The sequence below is a fragment of the Rhineura floridana genome, chromosome 10 (assembly GCF_030035675.1).
Source record: "Rhineura floridana isolate rRhiFlo1 chromosome 10, rRhiFlo1.hap2, whole genome shotgun sequence".
NCBI lineage: Eukaryota > Metazoa > Chordata > Lepidosauria > Squamata > Rhineuridae > Rhineura > Rhineura floridana.
In genome coordinates this window covers 90,107,647-90,123,818 of record NC_084489.1, presented here as the reverse complement: position 1 = coordinate 90,123,818, position 16,172 = coordinate 90,107,647, and the positions used below count along the sequence as shown (strand labels likewise).

General features: G+C 51.0%; 1 protein-coding gene across 1 annotated transcript in view; it reads left to right on the top strand.

Annotated features, from left to right (window-relative positions):
* LOC133364840 (SCO-spondin-like) overlaps positions 1-16,172 on the top strand; it is a 159,042-nt gene that overhangs the window by 111,682 nt on the left and 31,188 nt on the right. Inside the window, exons 76-85 of the mRNA XM_061585702.1 lie at positions 583-753; positions 1,612-1,809; positions 2,893-2,989; positions 3,838-4,061; positions 5,877-6,026; positions 7,232-7,398; positions 8,083-8,243; positions 9,901-10,121; positions 11,831-11,872; positions 12,004-12,174. Coding sequence (XP_061441686.1) covers positions 583-753; positions 1,612-1,809; positions 2,893-2,989; positions 3,838-4,061; positions 5,877-6,026; positions 7,232-7,398; positions 8,083-8,243; positions 9,901-10,121; positions 11,831-11,872; positions 12,004-12,174 — 1,602 coding nt within the window. The remainder of the gene's footprint in view (positions 1-582; positions 754-1,611; positions 1,810-2,892; positions 2,990-3,837; positions 4,062-5,876; positions 6,027-7,231; positions 7,399-8,082; positions 8,244-9,900; positions 10,122-11,830; positions 11,873-12,003; positions 12,175-16,172) is intronic.

Genomic DNA, 16,172 nt, shown 5'->3' with positions numbered 1-16,172 from the left:
TGCAATTGGGTTCCGTGACCAGACATAAACTCTGCAGGGACATTTTTAAAAAGTGGCTTTGGAGGGAAAGGCTCAGATGTGGAGAGGGAAGGGATTCCAGTTCTCCTCCCGTCTCCCTGTACTGCAACTTAAATCTCCTCCCCCAAAACCATTTGAAGGGATTCGGCACAGCCCAGGTTGACCCATTCCGCATCACTTTTGGATCCCCTGGAGTGGGTGTGAGGAGCAAGCCATGCGCAGCTTGCAGTGTGGATCTGCCTTCAGGAGTCTCTCTCTCAGCTTTCCTCCCAACATCTGTCAAAGCTGGGATTTTATTGCTTCATTATTACTACCTTTATTTCCCACCTTTCCCTCCAAGGACCTCAAAGGTTTTCCTCCCTCCCCATTTTATCCACTCAACAACCCTGTGAGGGAGGTTAGGCTGAGCGACAGTGACTGATCCAAGGCTGAACGGGGATTTGAACCCAGATCTCTCCCAGGTCTTCGCCTTATCTGGCACTCTGATCACGAAACTAGCTTAGCCCCACATGTGTGCAATGGGCTCACTCACCAGGCACTCACCCTGTCTTTTGCCCCTCACAGTGAACGGGGATTGGAGCACGTGGAGCCCTTGGTCTCCTTGCGATGCCTGCAGCGGTGAGTCAGCACGCAGCAGGGAGTGCAGCAATCCCCCTGCACGCTTTGGGGGCCTGCCCTGCCCTGGGGAAGCCCGGCAGAGCCACAAGTGCCACGACGGAGTCACTGTGTGCAAAGGTGAGAATGAATTCCCATTGGGAATGCTTTGATTTGGATTCCTGCATTGAGCAGGGGGTTGGACTTGATGGCCCTACAGGCCCCTTCCAACTCTGCTATTCTATGATTCTATTAAAGTCATACGACAATGAACATCAGGCAGGGAGGATATTCATAGAGTCATAGAATAGTAGAGTTGGAAGGGGCCTATAAGGCCATCAGCTCCAACCCCCTGCTCAGTGCAGGAATCCAAGTTAAAGCAACCCCGACAGAATTCCAAGGGGGTCATCACTGTCATTCACACACACACAGGAGGGGATGGAGGGGAGGGCACCTTCCCCTTGTCCTGGCTGCAGAATAAAGGGGAGCCGTGGTAGGAAATTTGGAGTTGAAATGACATTTTTGCAAAAATTAAACTGGCCAGTTTGAGATTTTGCAGCCCTACCTTTTGACCATATTTGGAACTTTATCATTTGCATCAAGACAATAATGCAAGCATCTGGGACATTTCTGAGCCTATGTCACAAACTTAGGTGGAAATATCTTCTGTACCAATCCTGCATATATAGAACTTGCCTGACGCCCTACATGTGTGAAAAGCAACTGCTGGCGCATGTAAAGTCATGCTCACAATCTCCACGTGGCCTTCACACCAATTCCTGCCTAGAAGTGGCCTCCCCCTAGAAACACTACAATTTATGCAATGGTCCCTGTGATGCCTTGGAGGGAGTGTGTGTATGGGGGGAGGACATGCCTACAGGCAGTCTGGCCTTAGACCCAAACTGGGCAGCTCTGGGGTGGAACACGTGACTCCATGGGGTGGAACCTCATCCAAAGATGTGCAAAGAAATCTGAAGCGGCCTCTCTGGTTCTCCCCAGACTGCGGGGGAGGCCAGGTGTCATTCCCTTGCGGCAAGGCCTGCCCACGCACCTGTGAGGACCTGCACCCAGATACCGCCTGCTTGGAGAGCCCCGAGTGCCAGCTCTCATGTGCCTGTCCGGATGGACAGCTGATCCAGGATGCGGTGTGTGTCAGTCCGGCCCAATGCCACTGCAAGTATCAGAACACCTGGTCAGGTGAGTGTCCCTGCAGCCCTGGAAAAGGAACATCAGCAGCTGCCTTATACTCAGCAAGACCCTTAGTCCATCCAGCTTAATACTGTCCACACTGGCTGGCAGCTGCCCTCTCGGGTTTCAGGCAGGGGACATCACAAGCCCTACCTGGAGATGCAGTTGGGGATTGAACTTGGGACCTTCTGCATGCAAAGCAATTCCTCAGCCACTGAGCTGCAGAGAGGAACGGCTTGCTTTCGCAAGTGAGACCCTCCGTTGCGCCCGGTGGCCGCCCTGAGCTGGCAGTGCCCTGCCCCCCATGTCTTTAGCTGAGACCTTTCCCCAGTCTGCTTCTGTGTTGGAATTGCTTTTTAATATGCTTTAAAACCTTTTTTTTAAAAAACAGTATGTTTTTTAACATTTTTAAAAATGTCTTCAAAGCTTTTAAAAATATGTTTTTAAAGTTGTTTTAATGTATTTTTAAGTCTGTTTTTATGATGTGTTGTTTGCCACCCTGGGCTCCTGCTGGGAGGAAGGGCGGGATATAAATCAAATAATAAATAAATAATGTCTTGATGGGTTGCACCTCTCCTTGAAGGGGGAAAGCGTCCGTGCTGGGTGCGAGGAGGAGTTGGATAAAGGGCTGTGGTGGAGGGGAGGCTGAGTCAGGGGGCTCCGCGATGGGGCCCCCTCCATGACTGGGGCTTGGGGGCTGAATCCTGTGGGACCAGAGGACACCAGTCCAGAAATGCAAACCGGGCTTGATTGAGCGCTAGCCTGACTGTGCAGGAGTGGTTTTTTCCCCTCCGTAGGCTTGGCGTGGTCCTCTTTTGTTTCCTCCATTCATTGTGCGCTCAGGAGCCTTGCCATATTATTATTATTATTATTATTATTATTATTATTATTATTATTATTATTATTATTATTATTATGTGATTTATATCCCGCCCTTCCTCCCAGCAGGAGCCCAGGGCGGCAAACAGAAACACTAAAAACACTTTAAAACAAATGGCCGTATGTACCTCAGTGAGGCCAGGGAAGAGCGGGGCCACTCCGAAACGGGCCATTCAGCAGTACTCTCTTTGTTCCCCCCTCCCATCCCCACAGGTGCTTCTGAAGGACAGAATCTCTCTTCCTGGTCAGGGCTGCCCCCATGGGAGTATGCCCAGCCGGGGGAGACTGTGTACAGGCCCTGCCAGAACTGGTGAGTGGGGCTGATGCAAGCAGCAAAGGGATTCTGAAACGGAGGTGGGTTGGTCCCTCTGGGCTGTGAAGGCTGGTGGCTCCAGTGTCAGTGGGGCAGTGAATCCGCTCTGGGTTTTAGTCCAAACTTTCAAGGAGCTGGCCTAAAACCCGGAGCGGATTCACTGCCCTACTGACACTGGAGCTCCATGGCAGAGGCTGCCAACTGGGCATCACGGAAGCAAGGCTTCACCTTACCCCATGCAGGTGATGCATTTCCTGTTGAGGTCTTTCAGAGCCAACTTCAACTGGCAGTACGCATGTGGAACAGTGGCCGCAGCAGCAGCAGAACTACCCTTTGCCAGCCTGAGGTCCTCTGGATTGTTCCCTCGTCCGCATGTCCCTCCCTTGGAACTATACTGATGTTAATGTGGGGCAGGGCAAGGCATGGGGGCAGTGTGGGTTCAGTTTCTCCCTCAGCCATTTTGGATATTTGTTCATGATGCTTTTACATGGGATTTTTGTTGCATTTTCCCATCTGCTTTTCTTTCGTAAGGTTTCATTTCCATATTTCTCAGTGTTATATTTGATCATAGAATCATAGAGTAGTAGAGTTGGAAGGGCCCTATAAGGCCATCGAGTCCAACCCCCTGCTCAATGCAGGAATCCAAATCAAATCAATTGATGTTGAAAGACAAAATTGCAAACTGCATAGAGATTATTTTTTAAAAAAATAAATAAAGCAGTGTAGAAATGATTTAAATCAATATAGATCAATCAGTCTGAATTTCTCTCTATACTGTATGCCATTTTAAAAGTGCCGTCATTAACAAACCTCACCCTGCTGCCACCCCCAATATTCTTCCCCAGCACCTGCGTGGCCGGACAACTGCAATGCCACGTGGACCCGTCGTGCCACCTGGACGGCAGCTGGAGCACATGGGGGCCGTGGTCACCCTGCAGCCAGAGCTGCGGGGAGGGAGCCCAGTTCCGCTCCCGGGAGTGCGACAACCCAGCCCCCCAGAATGGAGGCAGGGGGTGCACCGGTGGCCGGGAGCAGCAGAGGTCTTGCCAAAGCCAGCAGGATTGCCCAGGTAAGGAGGAAGAGGAGGGGGCTGCAGAGGGGAGAGTTGCTAGGGAAGGATTTTATTTATTTCATCCATTTATGAAGCTGGTATAGCCCAGTGGGGAGGAGAGCCTGGCTGGGAGTCCAGAGACTGAGTTCAAATCCCCGCTCGTGTCTCCTGGGCATCAAGGGCCAGCTAAAGATCACCCCCACAGTGATTGGCTCAGGGGTCACGTGCCCTGCCATCTGTGCAGCCGTGGGCAAGCGGCATAGTCCCAAGGAGCCCAGTTGCCCCCCAGCTGGCAGTTGCGGACAAGGAAGGGGCTGTCTTGTGCAGCTGTGGCAAGCTGAGCAGGCCCTGGCCAGCTGGGGAGGACTAGCCTCAGAGGGAGGCAATGGGAAACCCCCTCTGAATACCGCTTACCAGGAAATCGCTATTCATAGGGTAGCCATAAATCGGGATCGACTTGAAGGCAGTCCATTTCCATTTAGCTCCACTCTGAGTTGTGTTCAGTCAAGTTTAAAAAGATATAATAAAGCTATCAGCAGTTACTACCAAAAGATCAGAAAATGTGCTTATAATGTCTGCTGAAATAAAAAAAGGTCTTCACCATGCACTGGAAGTTCAACAGGGAGGGGGCCTGTTTGATCTCAGCTGGGCAGCAGGCTGCATATACACCATACATTTAAAGCACATTCCCCACCACCACCAAAATCCTGGGAACTCTAGTTTATAAAGGGTAGGCGTAAACTACAGTTCCCAGGATTCTTTTGGGGGTGAAGATATGGTTAAAATGTATGGTGAGTGTTATGCACAAACTGAGATTATCCTACTTTGGACACATCATGTGAAGACAGGATTCACTAGAAAAGACAACAGTGCTGGGGAAAACAGAAGGGAGTAGAAAAAGAGGAAGGCCAAAGAAGAGATGGATTGATTCCATAAAGGAAGCCACAGACCTGAACTTACAAGATCTGAACAGGGTGGTTCACGACAGATGCTGTTGGAGGTCTCTGATTCATAGGGTCGGCATAAGTTGTAGTCGACTTGGCGGCACATAACAACTAGTGTTATGCAGCCAGAGTTTCACAGAATTGGGGGCACTAACAGAGGCTGCCCTGAAAATCTCAGTGATTGGGCAGAGATATAAGAAATCAGGTATCTTAGACGCAAGTGGTTAAGGGCCTTGCAAATTAATACGAGAACCTTGAAGATGTGGATGGAGTAGTTCTGTGGGAACAATGCTCTCCCTCTCCGGCTAAGCTGTCTTCAGTGTCAGAAATTTTAACCTAGGATAAGTAGAGTTTATCGTTTGTCAGAGGAAAGGCCCAGTTCTCACAAGGTGAATGAATGCTCCTCCATGCGAAGATGTTCCTTTCGCATAGACTTCTGGCATCTCAGGGAGGAAGCTGAGTTTGAACCCTTTGCTCCCCTGACAGGCTCCTTTTCTACATGCAGGGAATCTTTGGGGTTACTCCTCTCACTTGCTCCAGAGGTGGGCCTATGCAAATGCATAGATAAACAACCCTGAGAAGAGGAGTTTCTGCTGCAAGTCTGAAGAGGTGCAGCCCAGATGTGTGCGCAAGGCCTTCCCCACCCTTCCAGCAAATAAAGATGTGCACATTAACAGTGGAAGGCAGAGAGAAACAACGGAACAGCCTTTGCCAACCTAGTACCCTGCAGATGCTTTGGACTACAACTCTCATCAGCCCCGCTGGTGCTGATGGGAGTTGTAGTCCAAAGCATCTGCAGGGGACCAAGTTGGCAAAGGCTGTAAGAGAGAGTGATTTCCTCCCTCCTCCATGGATCACACTTGACTTGTGCCTCCCCCGTGTCCCACAGAGGAGGAAGCGTGGGGCCCGTGGTCCCTGTGGGCGCCCTGCACCGTGTCCTGTGGCGGCGGAGAGCAGATGCGTGGCCGCCAGTGTCAAGAGCCGCACTGCCAGGGCTTGGCCGACCAGAGCAAGACATGCAACACACAAGTGTGTCTTGGTGAGTCCCACCCAAACGAAGCTCCCCCCCCCGCTTCTCCGATGAGTGGGAACCAGCCCGCTCTCTTCCTCAGCGCCCCACTGCCTCTAGGATCGCCACCTTGAGATTTGCAGAGCTGCAGAGAATACAGTTGGATCCAGAGGGATCCAGGTCCAGAACCCTGTGTGGATCACCCTCTCTCAGCCTAACTCACATCGTGGGGATAAATGAACTATGGCTTGTAAATGATGGTTTAAAGCAGGGGCCGACAGAGTGGCCTCTGTGGGTACCAGTGTGCCCACCAGTACCTCCTATGGCATCTGCAAAAGATCTGAGTAAATATCCCCTTGAAAACCCACAATGCACAAGTGCTCTTCCTGCTCAGTTCCTGTTTGCCCTACCTTGGCCAACCCTACCCTGAACATGCCACCTTCGCTATGCCCATATTTCGCTGGATGCCAAGATTGGACGCCCTCCCTCCCTTCCATTCAGAATAGAGCAGGAAAGTAAATTGGTGCCTTTTCCCATGGGAGTGGGTGGGTGCGTGTGAAGTGGTGCTGAAGCTGGGGCAGCCCACACAATTTTTGTGGCCCTGTCTCTTTTCCTTCTGTCATAGATGTGGCAGCCATTTTGTATTATGCCACGCCCCCACAGCAGCCATTTTGTGGCTGGACCCACGGCACTTTCTCAAAATTCCAAATGTGCCTGCCCCAAAAAGGTTGGCTGCCCCTGGTTTAAAGCTGCCCTCCCCAAATCTGGTGCCTTCCAGATGTTGCTGGACTACACCTCCCATCATCACTCCTGACTCTTGGCTGTGCTGGCCAACCGGGCAGGTGGGAGTTGTAGTCTAACACCACCACGATGGGGAAGCCTAGCTTAAGAGCTTGTGATGGTGGTGCACTGAGGGCTGAGGCGTGTCCCAAGGCAGCACTCGCTCTGCCTTCTGGTGCAGACAAGAGCCGGGATATCTGCCCAGGAACAACCGTGTCCAGCCTAGCAGGGGTGGTTGGGAAGTTGCCCTTGTGAATGTTGAGGGGGGCACAGAAGAAGGCATCAACACTCAGGGGAGATCCATCCCTGGTGGTTCTACCTGATTTTTGGTGGCTGTGGGAGATGTCATGTTCTGGGGATCTCCCATTCAGCAATGCTGCCCCAGAACTATTAAGCGGAGCCCAAGCGAGCCTGATCTGGATCTGAATTGAGTCTTACGTCCTCCCTCCTTTCAGAGGTGGGCTGCCCGGTGGGGCGTCTGTACCGGGAGTGCCTGCAGGAAGAGGGGTGTCCCTACAGCTGCGCCCACCTCACGCACCAGATGGACTGCTTCTCAGACGGCTGTGAGGAAGGCTGCCACTGCCCGGTGGGCGCTTACCAACACGAGGGGGCCTGTGTCCAGGTTGGGGCCTCTGGCATCTTTTTCTCTCTGCCTCTCTTTCTGAGCTGCTCTGGGGTGGCGTTTCCTAGACTCAGGAGAGGGTCTTAAGCTGGGTCCCATTTCATTTCATCTTTCGGACCTGCTGCACCTCTGGGTCTTCTCTGGTTGGGGAGTTGCGGGCCAGAGCAGGGGCTAGCAAGAAGGCATGAAAGGTCCCCCTTTCACCCATTTAGAACACACACAACCTGCAGCTTTCACTAAAGACTTCTAGAATCATAGGGACTTGAAACTTGCTCTGATAACGAGAAAGCAGAGAGACAGTGTGGCATCCAAGTCCAGATGTGATGCGTTTATGGACTGCCTGGAGAACATGCCCACAGTTAGGGAGCGATGCTGCCGCCCTGCACCTGCCAGTCCTCCTCCAGGTGAGGCGTTAAGAATAATTCCCAAGCCAGAACAGCAAATTCCTCCCCAAACTGGTTGCAGGGGTTTTCTGGGATCTCCACACTGTGAAGAGTCCAAGGAGAGGATGGCCTAGTGGGAAGGATGCCTCTAGGGATGAGGTATCGTGAGTCAGGATGGAGAGTGACTACATGCACCCTAAAAACTGTCTGGGGGGCGGTTGTGTTTAGGGGTGAGCACAGAGGTGGCTCCCCACCCCAGACCCACACATCCACCTTCCTTTCCTGTCTTCCTCTGGCTTAGGAGTGCCCCTGTATCCTGACCGAGGAGGCCCTGAAGGTGTTCCGGAACCACTCCTCGGATCCCAGCCACTCTCTGGCCATCCTCACAGCTCAGGGTCAACAACTGTCCCCAGGGGAGGAGGTGGCACCAAACACCACCGTCTATTCTGCCTGCAGCAATTGGTGAGTCTGGCCTGATTTAAGTGGCTTCGTCCGTGCACAGCCTGCAGGAAAGCCCTTACCTGTGCCAGTGCCGCCTGAAAGGAGAGCAGTGCTTACAACATGGCTGCTCATCAGCTTTTTTTTTAACACATTTTGTTTATTCTTTGCCATACAAGTATCAGGAAAGTATAAAACTGAAGACACAACCAAAGGAAGAAAAGAGGAGCATTATTTACATTGTTGCATATAAGGATTCAATTTTGTGTTCATTGCCCTTGTTTAATAATTGTTCAATGGAGAGCCAGTGTGGCCTAGTGGTTAAGGTGTTGGACTAGGACCTGGGAGAGCAGGGTTCGAATCCCCACACAGCCATGAAGCTCCCTGGGTGACCTTGGGCCGGTCACTGCCTCTCAGCCTCATGGAAACCCTCTTCAGAGGGTCACCATAAGTCGGAATCGACTTGAAGGCAGCACATTTACATTTATTTAATAATTGTTCTCTTTTCCACTTTGAGTTTCCCTGTCGTCTTTTGAGAGCGGTCCATGTACACACTCACCCACTCACTCACGTTAACGCCATATACAATAAGCCTTGACCAAGATGCTCAGCCTTTTCGTACTGCATTTCTTAAATTCTTTCTTTTTTATTTTCTTTTTTTAAAATCAGCTTTTTAAGTGTATAAATCAAAAACTACATAACAATTTCAATGCCTGTTAAAAGGTAGTGCACATCAGCTTTACGATATCCGTTGGGTTTGGCATTTGCATCCGGATGGGAGCGCAGAAGCTGCCTTACATACCGAGTCAGACGAATGGGTCCGTTTGGCTCAGTACTGCCTGCTCATTGACTGGCAATGACCCACCAGGGTTTAGGGACCTGAGTTTCAGGTTCAGTCCCCAGCCTCTCCAGGTAATGCTCAGAGCATCTCCCTGGGGAGCAACCCTGAGAGCTGCTGCCAGTCAGGGCGTGGCAGCTTCAGATGTGGACCATGCTAGACTGCTGGCTGGCAAAGAGTGACCCTGGGACCCACTCTGGGACCCCTGCTCTTCCCATCCAGCAGTTGGGAAACCCTGCACTGAGGCTCCCTTAAGAACCCCTCCCCCTTCCAGGATCCACATCCCAAATCAGATTGTGCAAGAGATCTGAATTCTCTTCGGGACTTCAGACCTTGTGTTACTTCTCTTCTGCTTTTGCCATATTGACTAGCTTGTTTGGACTTGATTGCATATCGCCATCGACCTTTGCAAAATACGGAGAGAGAGAAATTAAAATAAATAAAACATCCAAGTACAAATAAAGCAACAGCAGGACTAGCGATGCCCAATTTAAAACTGATTATACTCCATAGCTCTTTATGTGTAGTAGGATCGTTACAACGTGTGATGTTATATTTATAGTGTTGGGATGGCTTTTGTGTCGCTGCGATGTCTGCCATTTGTCCTTCCTCCATTAGTATTGTGTTATTTCGCTTGCAATTGTTTTTGACATTGACTTGCTGTAAGTTATTTCATATGCAATGTGTTTTTGTTTTCCTTTTTGTACGTCGCTTTAAGCCCTATTTTGGGGAAAAAGCAACTAATAAATGCTAATAATAATGCTAATGCTAATAATAATAATAATAATAATAATAATAAACCTTGAGGCGCGTCGTCCTGACTGTTGCATCTCCTCCATCCAGCTCCTGCCGCAATGGGCAGCTGACCTGCATTTTCTCCCTCTGCCCCGTGGACGGAGGCTTCGCACCCTGGAGCCCGTGGGCCCCCTGCTCTTTGAGCTGCGGGGGGCTGGGGAACATGACCAGGACCCGAGACTGCACCAGCCCTGAGCCTGCTAATGGTGGGAAGGACTGCGTTGGCTCTCGGGTTGATATCAAGTTCTGCCAGACGCTGGATTGCAAAGGTAAGAGGCAGCCGTGGGCACAGGTGGCCTTGCACTCTCTGCCAAAGAGCATGTGACTGGTCAGGATGCCATCAGCAGCTATGCGGCACTAGTTTTGCCACTGCTTGGTGACTATCGGCTTGCGGTGATGCAAAGGCAGGCTTTTTCACTGGCATCACCAGTGTTATGGAATATGCTCCCTGTTGAAATCCGAGAGGCCCCATCTGCATTGGCATCCCGCTGGCTCTTGATGGCGCCCCTCTTCACACAAGCATTCCCTTGAACTCTTCTGTTTTAATTGCTGTGCTATTTTAATCGGATTGTTTCATGGAATACTTTATATTATATTTTAATCTTTCTGTAACTGGTCTTTGCGCTTTATTATTAGAAGCCTAATTTGGCAATAAACAGCATATAAATGACTAACTAACTAAACAAATAAAATTCTCTTAAATGTTTATTTAATGCCCAAAGTGCTAAAGATGTACAGACTATGGAAAAAAGGCTTTGCCAAGGTGTTGCCCTCTTGGGTGTTTTGGACTACAACTCACGTTAGGCTGACGTGAGAGACGCAGTCTTTGGCAAACCAGCTTACAGCATCCACAATCTGCCAGTATGTATGTGCAGTGTGGGATTGGGGCCATGCTCTGCTCCCCCCCACCTCCAGCCCAACCAGAGCTCCTGCACACAGATGACAGAAAGTAACCACGGGATGCACTGAGCGCCATCCTCGTTGAGTCCTTGTCCCCTCCACAAGGGAAAGTTGAGTCTTAACAAAGCCATCAGGCCATGAGATGGCATCCTGGCCACAAACGGGTTTAAATCCTTGGCCACGGACTGCAGATTTTTGCAGAGGGGTTGTTTCCTATTCCCAGGAAATGCTGCTCTGCAATTGCCCTGTGGCTTCCTCCGATGCACTCAGCCCTGCTGCTGCCACGGGCATGAGTATGCCACAGGGCCTCCGTGGTCTAGCAGTGAGCACAGGCTTCTCAGCCCACCACAAGGCCCCAACAAGGGTCCTGTGAATCCTGGCAGCATATAGTCCTGCCTCTCCTTACCTCCTCACCCCTCCCTCTCTGCTTTCCTCGCTCTTGTTCCCTCCCTCCCTGTGCCTGGGACCAGAGCAAGGGGTTTTTTAAGTGTCATTCGGACACAAAATGTGGAGTTTGCAGGTGAGAGGCGGGAATTGTGCAGTTTGAGAAATGTGGGGAGGGAATTAGAAATATTAGACGTGTGTGTTTATGAAGCACTTCAAAGACATGCAATGTCAGGGACACCATCTAGACAAATTATATAAGGGTCAAATGTGCTCAGTTTCCACACTTACGACAAACTGCCCAAAGCATATTAAAACACCTTAAAGAACCTACTCTTCTTTACCTTCATCTCCAGGCACGTAACGCTTCATCACATACCTGGAAATCCTTGGGGTTTTTTGCAGCCGTTAGTTACTGAATTAAGGCAGTTTCATAAATGAATCGTCACTGAATACTAGATAATAACTACTGACTGCTTACAATGCCACTGATACAAGGTGTTTGCAAAGAGCAAAGCACATTTCATGTGCACTTGGCTTTTGAGGGGTGTCTGATGGGGGATTTGTGCAGTTGGGAAATCTGCTTTTGAATGACCCTTCCCCAGAGAGGCTGGCCTCAGTGGCAGCGAGGGGGGGCCTCAGAGCTTGCCGCAATCTGCTCCCCCCAACCTGTCCTTTCCTTCCTCCTTCACAGCAGTGGCTGGACCCACGAAGGAGCCTGTCTCCATCATCCCAGGTAAGGGGGAGAGCAATAAGGAAGACCATTCTGGTTTGGGACCTTCCCCTCAGACTGATCCATGCGCCTAGAGGGAGGGGGAGGCCCCAAGCCACCCAGAAAGTGAACCCTACTCTCCCCCTACTCTCCAGGCTCTGAGGAGGACAGCTTCACCCTCTGGTCACCCTGGACACCTTGCTCTAAAACCTGCAGCGATCCCGACCTCCCGGCCATCAAGACCCGCATGAGGTTTTGCCCAGGAGGGGCCAACTGTACAGGGGACTCGTTCCAGGAGAGAGAATGCAACTTGCCCCAGTGCACAGGTGAGAAACGCTGCTCATGGCTTGTTCAGACCTGAGGATTCCGCAATGACCAGAGGAGCGTGCTACAGAGGCCTCACTGGCCTCAAACAGAAGTCGGGCATTTCCTGCCACTGATCCTATGCTGTAGAACACTGTTCCGGCAGAGATTCGACAGGCATCTGCACGCTTGACTTTCAGGCATTTGTTTTGTGCCAACAGGCCTGTGCAACTGTACAGAGTGTCTTTTGAGTAGCCATTCATTTTTAATTACTGTTTTGCATTGCTTTTAAACCTTTTTATGTTGCTTTACGCCACCCTGATGTTTTGCAGGAGAGCGGTATATAAATCCTTCAGTAAGTAAATAACAGCTGGTATAACACAGTGGGGAGAAGAGCCTGGCTGGGAGTCCAGAGTCTGTACATAAATGCGCTCTGCTCTTGCCTACGTCCAGGTAGTTGGTGGGCTGAAATCACGTGTGCAGCGGCACTTCCCTTGCTTGGCAGGCACAGAGGGGAAGTGGGTGCTGGTGGTGGGTTAGCTCTTGTCTGCTCAGAGGACGGAGGAGGGTGCAGGAGGAAAGCTGGCTGAAGAGCCATGTCCCTGCAGCCTCAGGGGCTGGAAGTTCAGCCTGGCCAAGAGAAAAAAGTGCCACGCTGCCCGAGACTGGCCGTCTGATATTTAGTGTGTGCTGCTTTGGAGTTTCCTCAAGAGGAGGCTGCCGGTGCTTAAGAGCTCAGCTGTGCGGCTTTGACTTTCTGATGTGACCCCATGAATGAAAGGCTGAGTGGGCCCCTCTCCTTTTCCACTCAGTGCACAAACAGCAGTGCGCCCCTCCAGACACCCTTTTGGTTTGGCCTTCATGATGGTTTGTGCCATGTTGGTGCTGGTGCGCTTACAGGCTGTCTGGCTTTCAATACCGTTTGCACCTGCAAAAGGTTCAGGGCGGACATACTGCGTTGTTTGCAGCCGGTGCAAGTCCCCGGAGCCTTCCTGCTGAAATTCCATAACTTTCCATACCAAAAATGTTCTGGTTTATTCCCCCCCCCACTTCTGTTGCGCTGCAGCACCGAGTGCCCCTCCAGGCAGCAATAGGGCAGTAACACCACGGAAGCACCGCAGGACAACTAATACAGCAGAATGATGTGCGGAGGGTCCCGTGCAAATCCAGCACTAGTGCACCGTTATTACATGCATGTCACAATAATGCGCACACACACTCACACACAAACATGCTCACACCCCAGTCTGGAGGGGCCTGGTGTGGCCAATGTGGGACTGGGATGAAAGTGGCAACACAAACCATCTATGGATGGTTTCAGCCCTGGGAATACGTGAACTGATACTCACAGAGAGAGTGCCTCTGGGCATGTGCAGGGTGTTGGAATATGTGATTCAACTCCAACTTGTGGGTTGAGGCTGCATGGGGTTAAAAGGGTAGCTAGAGAGGAGAACTCCTGACTGCTAGGCTAATACCTGTCCTTTGACCTCCTGCTGACTCTCCCTTCCTGCTAGACTGATATGCAGAGGATGTTGACCACATCTCCTTCCTCCTCCTCCTTCTTCTTTCTCTTGAGAGGGAGACCAGACAACTTCTCTTTGTCTCTCCCTCTCCTCCAAGCATGAGGGCAAACACTAGGCCTAGTGTTTGCATCTCCAACTTAGCTAGTTAGCTAGATGTAGAACTCTTTCCTATCAAGCATGTACTTCCAGAATAAAGTAGTTATTTCTTATTTTAAAGCTGAAAGTCTCTGTCTGACTAATTTGCAGGGAAGGTGTAATCTTTAGCAAAGATTCGAACACATAAAGGCTCACTCAGTCTCTCCATTCCCAATTTCGCCACTCAGCGAGACAGGGTGCTTTCCTGAGCGACAGCCACCTGCCACATGCCTGTGATTCAGGGCTCTAGCACCATGTCCATACAACTACTGGTCTGGAGTGTTTGCACCTTGTGTTGGGCCAGAGGGACAGACTGGGAATCCTTTTGGTTTACCGCCCACCTTGCTGCCCAATGGCTTCCCTAACTGAGTTGACGGAAGTGGTCTCGGAGGTATTGTTGAGATCCCCCAGACTATTAGTACTGGGAGATGTCAACATTCATGCCGAGGCTACTTTGTCTGGGGCGACTCAGGACTTCATGGACTCCATGACAACCATGGGGCTGTCCCAATATGTTAGCGGCCCAACACATATATCGGGGCATACTCTCGACCTTATTTTTGTTACTGGACATGGGGATAGTGATCTGGACGTGGGGAGTTTTACATCTCTCCCTTTGTCATGAACAGATCACTGCTTGCTGAAGTTTAGACTTTCAGTGACCTTTTCCCTCCACAAGGGTGGGGGACCTATTAAATTGGTCTGCCCCTGGAGACTAATGAATCCTGAAGGTTTTCAAAGGGCTCTGGGGTTTTTTCCGGCTGATAGGACCGGCGCTCCTGTCGAAGCCCTGGCTAATCTGTGGAATGTGGAGATGGCCCGGGCTGTTGACACGATCGCTCCTGCGCGCCCTCTCCTTTGCAGAGCTCATTCAGCTCCTTGGTATACTCCAGAGTTGAGAGCAATGAAGCAAGATAGGAGGCGGCTTGAGCGGAGATGGAGACGAACTTCCGACGAATGCAATTATACGCTGGTTTGTGCTTCCACCAAGCGGTATGTAGGAGCGGTGAGGGCGGCGAAAAAACAACACTTCGCCACCACTATTAAGGCGTCTCTCTCCCGCCCAGCGGAGCTTTTTAGAGTTGTCCGAGGGCTACTCCATCTAGGCCTTCAGGACACTGTAGATACTTCGGTGGCCCGCTGCAATGAGTTCGCTGAGCACTTCCAGCATAAGATCTTACGCATTCGTCGGGACCTAGACTCTCATTTTATAGCAGTTAACCCTAGTGAGGTGTCTGGTGCACAGTCTTATCATGTGTTGTTGGATGAGTTTCAGCCGGTTCAGTTCGAGGACGTGGACAAGGTGCTTGGACAGGTACGTGCAACCACTTCGGTACTAGATCCTTGCCCCTCTTGGCTAATAAAAACTGGCAAGGAGGGAACAGTTGGCTGGGCCAGGGAAGTGATAAATGCCTCCTTGCGAGAGGGAGTGGTCCCTGGCTGTCTGAAGGAGGCAGCAGTGAGACCCCTCCTGAAAAAGCCTTCCCTGGACCCAGAGGATTTCAGCAGCTACAGACCAGTGGCAAATGTTCCATATCTTGGCAAGATCTTGGAACGAGTGGTTGCTGACCAGCTCCAGGCGCTATTGGATGAAACCGATTATCTAGATCCATTTCAATCGGGTTTCAGGCCCGGTTTCGGCACTGAGACGGCCTTGCTTGCCCTGTTTGATGATCTATGTCGGGAGAGAGACAGAGGGAGTGTAACTCTGTTGATTCTCCTTGATCTCTCAGCGGCTTTTGATACCATCGACCATGGTATCCTTCTGGAGAGGCTTGCGGAGTTGGGAGTTGGAGGCACTGCTTGGCAGTGGTTCCGCTCCTACTTGGTGGGCCGTCTCCAGAAGATAGTGCTTGGGGAACATTGCTCGACACCGTGGGTTCTCCAATGTGGGGTCCCGCAGGGTTCGGTTTTGTCTCCCATGCTTTTTAACATCTATATGAAGCCGCTGGGTGCGGTCATCAGGAGTTTTGGAGTGCGTTGTCACCAGTACGCTGATGACACGCAGCTCTACTTCTCCTTTTCATCTTCTTCAGGTGAGGCTGTCAATGTGCTGAACCGGTGCCTGGCTGCGACAATGGACTGGATGAGGGCTAATAAACTGAGGCTCAATCCAGACAAGACTGAGATGCTGTTGGTGGATGGTTTCTCCAATCAGATGGTGGATACATATCCTGTCCTGGACGGGGTTACACTCCCCCTAAAGGAACAGGTTCGTAGTCTGGGAGTCGTTCTAGACTCTTCCCTGTCACTTGAGGCTCAAGTAGCCTCGGTGGCAAGGAATGCGTTCTACCAACTTCGATTGGTAGCCCAGCTACGTCCCTACCTGAGTAAGGAGGATCTTACATCAGTAGTACATGCTC